The sequence below is a fragment of the Corvus brachyrhynchos genome, unplaced genomic scaffold (genome assembly GCF_000691975.1).
Source record: "Corvus brachyrhynchos isolate BGI_N302 unplaced genomic scaffold, ASM69197v1 scaffold1097, whole genome shotgun sequence".
NCBI lineage: Eukaryota > Metazoa > Chordata > Aves > Passeriformes > Corvidae > Corvus > Corvus brachyrhynchos.
The window spans coordinates 701995-708356 of NW_008239003.1; the positions used below are offsets into that span (position 1 = coordinate 701995).

The 6362-nt window shown below is 48.1% G+C and overlaps 1 protein-coding gene across 1 annotated transcript; it reads right to left on the minus strand.

The window, feature by feature from the left end:
* Positions 1-6: 6 nt before the first annotated feature.
* Positions 7-6358, minus strand: DCAF10 (DDB1 and CUL4 associated factor 10; the record flags this gene model as incomplete). The annotated part of the gene is made up of 7 exons (XM_008637465.2): positions 7-755; positions 1991-2136; positions 3054-3164; positions 3287-3489; positions 3923-4120; positions 5563-5676; positions 6267-6358. Coding segments are annotated over 7 exons (1233 nt in total), but the record flags the coding sequence as incomplete, so codon positions are not given.
* Between the last annotated feature and the right edge of the window lie 4 nt (positions 6359-6362).

The following is a 6362-nucleotide window of genomic DNA, read 5'->3' on the forward strand; positions in this document are numbered from 1 at the left end:
AAGCAGAGGTGAGGCAGTCCAGCTCCTCTGGGACACGAGGTACCTGGGCACCCTGCCCCTCTGCGTGGTTCCAAACAGCCCATTCAAGTTGCGCTGAAGGAAACAATCAAGTATCAAGGTACAAACACAGCAGGACAGCAGCCTGATGGCACAGGAGCAGCAGGAGCAGAGGTCTGCTGGTGGGGCCGGAACACGGCGTGTGGCCGCGGGCTCAGGGACGCAGGACCAAGATCCATATGGTGCTGGCCTGAAAAAGCCTTCCACTGTCACGTCTCAGATCACGGTAACTGTGACCTCCTCTGGATTCACAGATTTTGGAGACAGCACACTTCCACTCAGCTGAACTAAAACCCACAAACATCCATCCACAGGTCCCACTGGTGTGCCTAGAACTTTGGCTGGTAGAGGGAGACACGTCCGCTAAGGCACCCCGAGGCGATCTGACAGTGCGTGGGTGAGAACTTGGTGGTCAGCACCACGTCGTTGTGGGAGTAGAGAGAGCGGATCTCGCGCAGGGGGCTGGCCTCCCGCGGCAGGCAGTCCACCAGCTCGCTGCAGTGCGCGTCGAAGCCCAGCAGGCGGATGCCGAAGCCGTGCGGGGACGAGATCATGCGGCCGTCGGGGCTGAAGCAGAGCTCCTTGATGTAGCCCCGGCCCACGTTGGCCTCCTCGATGCAGTGCGTCAGGCGCAGGGAGCAGCGCGGAGAGACGGGGCGCACCGGGGCTCCTTCCTGGAATTCATAGACACAAGTCCACTAAAGGGAGAGGCAGAGAAAGGGACACTGAAAGAGAAGTAAAACACTGCAAACACACATTCCCTCCCCCTGCACCTGAACAGGTAATGAGCAGTTCACATGAACAGGTAGTGGCATAGGAGAGTGATGCTCCTGCTGACCTGCTCTTCAGTGAGCACCCAGAGCAGGCCACTGCCTCAGCACCTCCCTCCCTATGAACTATCCAAGCAAAGCAGCTGCCCAGCATTAAAAGCTGCTATTTTAATTAAATGGATGCTAGATATAATCTTTCCAATCTAGGTTTCATCTGCAGAGAGCAAAGCCTAATCCTTTGGCCAGGCACCTGCTCTAATTTAGTAAATATTTAAATTAAATCTATAAAGTCAAATTCATCTGACTGTAACTTAGAGCAGATCACTGGCATTTTATGCCTTTGACTTCAAAAGGAATGGAATCTTGACATGAGGGGGTGACAGAGTTTTGAAGGAAGGTTATGAACAGCTCTACAGCCAGTTTGTTATTTGTGAGACACATTAAGATCCCTCTCTGTCATCTCATTATTTACTCTCAAAACAAATGCAAAAAACCAAATCAATGACTAAGTTTATATCATGTTGATTCCACCTCTGCCCCACGACAAGCATCCCTAGCTCTGTTTCATGCATCCTACTAAAATAACCACAAAACAAACAATGCCAATGAATATTAATAAAAGAGAGTAAGGCAGACTCTAGGACTAAGAGAAGTTATAACTCAGTCATCAGTACCAACTGACCCAATGTAACATTCTGCATTTTACAGAAATTCTGTGTTGTACAGTGGTTTGATTATTACAGAACCAGCATTAGAATTTGTAGCCAATCTGTTAAGCTTCCACTCAGTCCCCTACACTTCTGTGAAGGGTTACCATTACAAAGAGTGGCTTTCTTCAACCAAAAAAAAAAAAAAATCCCAAACGAATACACAGAGACACAAAAAAAAATCCCACCCCAAACAAAACCAAAGCAACCTAAATTTACATCAGCAATCAAAGTAACTGAACTGTTTATTATTGGTCCAGTATTATTGTCTATTGTTGGTCAAGACAGAGGAGCAGAATCCACAGCTTGCAGCTGAACTGTAGCTGGTCTTATGACTTCCTACATCAAGTAAAAGGCTTGAAGCAGGTTCTACCAGGAAGATCACTTAAAGAGAACAACAAAAGAGATACATCTGACTGTACGTATTTTAAAGAAGAACACAAGGTAATGTGTTACCTCCTGGTCATCTGTGTTGCTGGAGCACCGGAGCAACGTGGCCCACCCCTTGGGGTGCAGCTGCAGCGATGTGATGCAGTTTCCGCGATCTCTTTCTCCAGGAACCTCTGGTGTTAGCACCTCAAGGCTATTTCTAGGTGATCCCCCTGGAAGAGGAATTAACTGTGAGTCCCAGAGAAATGCATACATTGACCTTCACCTCTCTCACCCATCCTGCTGCTGAAGTGGGGTCACACCTGTGGCAGCTGCACATGGCTGCCAGGACAGACCACACACTGTCAGGACACAGAAACTCCTGCAGCCAACACCAGACTGGGCTCAGTCCTCTCTTCAAACAGCTCCTTTTGTGGAAATCTGAATGCCAAGACCTGTATTGAACCAGCCTACGCTGACAACTACATTAACCTTCCACACTTACGCTCTACATTAGCACTACAGCAAAATCTAAAGAGTGCAGTTTTTATAAGAACTGTTGATTCTCAAACTTATATGATGTCCTCTCCAAATTCCTTCCAAAACTTGTGCAGCTTGCAGCTTTTCTCCCTTCTTCCCCTCACCCCCAGGTAAATCACTCCCTGGCATCCAGGTAAGCCTCCTCTCATCAGAATACTTCAGCATCTCACAACCACGAGTAGCTAAAAATTAACATTACATTTATTTGAAATTGCAAGGGATGCACCAAGTATTCACCCATTTGCCAAGTTCACGCTGATTCTCTGGAAGTGTATCCTCTTTTTTTCCCTTACAGATCATTCACACAAACTTTGTTCAAGGAAAAACACAAGGAAAACAGAGCACCTCTACATAACAACAACATATTGAAGTAAAATAAAGATCTTGTTACTTTTACCAGATTTCTCAGAAATAAAACCAGATTAGATCCCCAGGCTTTGGTGTGCAATGAGATTTTATTGGTTAAGTAGAAGTCTCAGCAACACCATTCTTTAAAAACCACAGGACAAAAATGCAATTTTTCACTATCGTACTCTGGCCTCTTTTGAATACAGTAAATCAAAGTCCAGGATTTCTCTTCATTTATCTTTCTTGTAGTGATCTTTCCTACCTTCTCGCTGGGAAGGCCGTGACAAGGTTTTCTCCGAGAGCGGCCCCGAGTTGTTCTGGTGACAGGGTGAGCCCACAGCTCGAGGGCCAGAGGAGCCTGATGACGTTATGTCTGCAAACAGCACCAGACAGATGAGCCCACAGGTACCCCAGCACACGTGGGATGCTGGCCAAGAGCAGCCCACAAAATACCCCTAGCACAGAACTGCCACAGACCGCCTCACCAGCATTCACCTGAGCTCGATGTGGTCCTCCTGGCTCTTAAAATCGGGTAGCTGCCAACCTCTAAAGACTTGTTTAGGTCAAGGTCGTGCAAAATCAGAAGGTAACCAGAGGAGGTGGAGATCAGCATTTTGGAACAGTCTGGTGTCAGCCTCATTCGCATCAGAAAACGGGTGTGAAAAAACTTCTTGTGGGGACATCCATCCTCTGTGCACCTGGATAGCAAGGAAAGCACAGGAGGGGCCTGTGGTCAGCTCCAGCTCAAGCTCCTGATCGTGTCCACAAGAGTCCAGGATGTGCCCAGCATCACTCATTTTGCTCACCCCACAACCTTTTTCTCGAGCACTTTATTTATGTCTTTCTCCTACTTTTTAATGAAATGGGAGAAGTCACACATTCATACAACTACAACGATGAGGACAGAACCTTCTTGGGAAGAAAGAAACCACGTGTTGGCACGTCATCAAGAGAAGCTCCTTTCTAGCCATTTACTATTACCAGAGAGGTGATGCATGCTCTTGGTAAGGGCTATGAACTACTCCCAGTGTTTCAGAACACATGGCAGCCCCACTCAAGGAGGCAGGCCTTGCATCTTGTACCTGTCCTGGTGTGCTGCAGAAAGGCCAAGGGGTGAGCACAGCCACATACCTGTTGGTGTCCCAGATGATGACGTTTCCATCAAAGCCCGACGTCACCAGTAACCTCGTGTTGGTGTCGTACTCAATATTCTTGACCCAGCTGGTGTGGCCATGCAGAGTACATACTTTGGTGTTCAGCTTCCTCAGGTCCCAGAGCGCTATCGTCGTGTCATCAGAGCACGTTGCGAACAGCCGGTTATCCAGGAACCTGGGAGCAGGAGGGAGACATGGCAGCTGCTCAAGGCCATCTCCAAGGCAAATGTTCTTAGGCAGGAATGTAAGCTAATGCAGAGATAAGCAGAGCAGCCACAAACAAAACCCCTCCAACTTACAGCAGAGTGTGTGCCAGTGGAAGTTCCACTGAACTGCTGGGATATGAACCAGCAGTGCCCCTGTAGCAGCAAACAAGCAAACACACAGAGGGACAACAGAGGTTTGATTTGGTTTGGGGGTTTTTAGGGGGTTTGTGCGTTAATGAATTGTGTTCAAATCACACAAGAGCCACACCACCACTGGAACACGTGCTCAGACAGACCCCCCACAGTAACTCAGTCTGTTCCCCCTCTGGACAACGTTCAGCTCAGTGGGGTTGAAAGCAGCACAGCTAGGAAATAAACTGAATAAACGGAGTCCAGAGTTTACTGAAGCAAATTCAAGGCTTTTCAAAACCACCGAGTGAAGACGAGACCTTGTTTGAGAACATACCAATATAAGTTACTTGGTTCACTGAGAAAATCAACAGATTAAATCACTGAGTTTGCACTATGCAGATCAAAGGCAAGCACCACTGGAATTCAGGCAAGCCTTGACTTTCAGAAGGACAAAGCATGCTGGTTTATGTTTGGAAGTCATTCGATGAAGGCACTCAATTAAGAAAAGCCCTAACTGAGGTAAAAGGAACAAGACACCCATCCAAAAAACACCCACTAAAAATCCTTCAAGCCTAGAGCTACACCAAGCAAAAGCACCAACAACTTTGAAAAATGAATACCCAACTACCATCGGAAAAATCCCAAACTTTGGTAAATAGTAGGCATCTTTGGTGCTTACTACAAGGGACTTCTGCAGTGCTGCAGAATCCTGCTCATCAACCTGAGCAAGGCTCCAGGTTATGCTGTAGTAACTGTGTGCAGAACAGAGTTCAGTTCCTTTGTGTCAGACAGACACACATTTTAATCCAGCTTTCCTGACAGACATCCAGCTAACGTAAAACTTCAGTCTTTTGTAACAAGGACAACCATGACGAACATGGCACCCCACATCATATTGGGCTCTTTTGAGTGAAAACACTCAGAATATTCTAAAGTTTTCCTGGGTTGTTTTGTTTCGGTTTAGTTCTTGGTTGAGGTTTTTTGTTGGTGTGCAGTTGGTTGGTGTGCGGTTGGTTTTGGAGTGGTTTTTTTTCCTTTGAGAATCTGAATGAAGAGCAGCTGCAATATTGTTAGAATTAAATTCACACCTCAAAATCTATTCCCAGAACAGCTTAAAACCCCTGAATTAAAAAGCAAAAATATTACATGGTAAAAATAGTGATGGATTTAGACTCCTGCTCTTGCTATTTGCAGCTCTATCCCAAGAAAGTGGCAGAGGATTTAAACTATAAAGCCTAAGTACAGGCTGAGTTGTGTTAAAATGTCCCTCCTGACCTACCTGATGTTATTTACACAGTCTTCATGAGCTTCGGAGAGAGTCTTGATGTGCTTTGAAGATATTGGGTCAAAGAGCAGGACTTCAGTCTGTTCACAGGCAACGGTCAGCACCGACCTGCAGGGAGCGGAACAGAAAACTCTGTGTTTGTGCTGGGTTTTGCCCTCCAGCAGGTGCCTGTCATGCCACAGACTCCCTGTGTCATCGGGTCCATCTGCCCACACCTTCCAGGGGTTCTGAGACAGAAGAAGTAACACTGATTCAAAGGTTTATATGGAATATCTATTTGCCCTTCTGCAAACCAGTCGGATTTTTTGCACTAAAACCTTGCAAAATACAAATTTGGCAGTAGCGGGGGGACCCCCAGCACCAGCCTGAGCTGGACACTCGTTAGCAGGATTGTCACCCCTGGCCCCTCTCCTCCTGGAGAGAGTCCCTGCTCCACCCAGGTGAGGTGGGAGGAGCACAGGATGACACCGCACGCCAGGAACTTGCCCCAGTTGTTTAAACCACAGCCCAGGGGTGCTGCTGATGTAAGCAGCGCTGACACCTGGCCACCAGAACGGACCCTGCGCCTCGGGATGCACGGGCACAGCTGGACGGGGATGTGGGGCACACCTGAAGCGCCGGGCATACCTACGCGGAGCCCCCGCACACCGTGATGGGGAGCGCGGGGCACACCTGGGAGGGATCCCGAGCACACCTACCCGTCGGGCGAGTACTCGAGGTTGAAGACGGCGCCGTGGGTGCGGGTGCTGAGGGACACGGAGTCCGCGGGCTGGATGGCGCCGTACAGCCCGGTC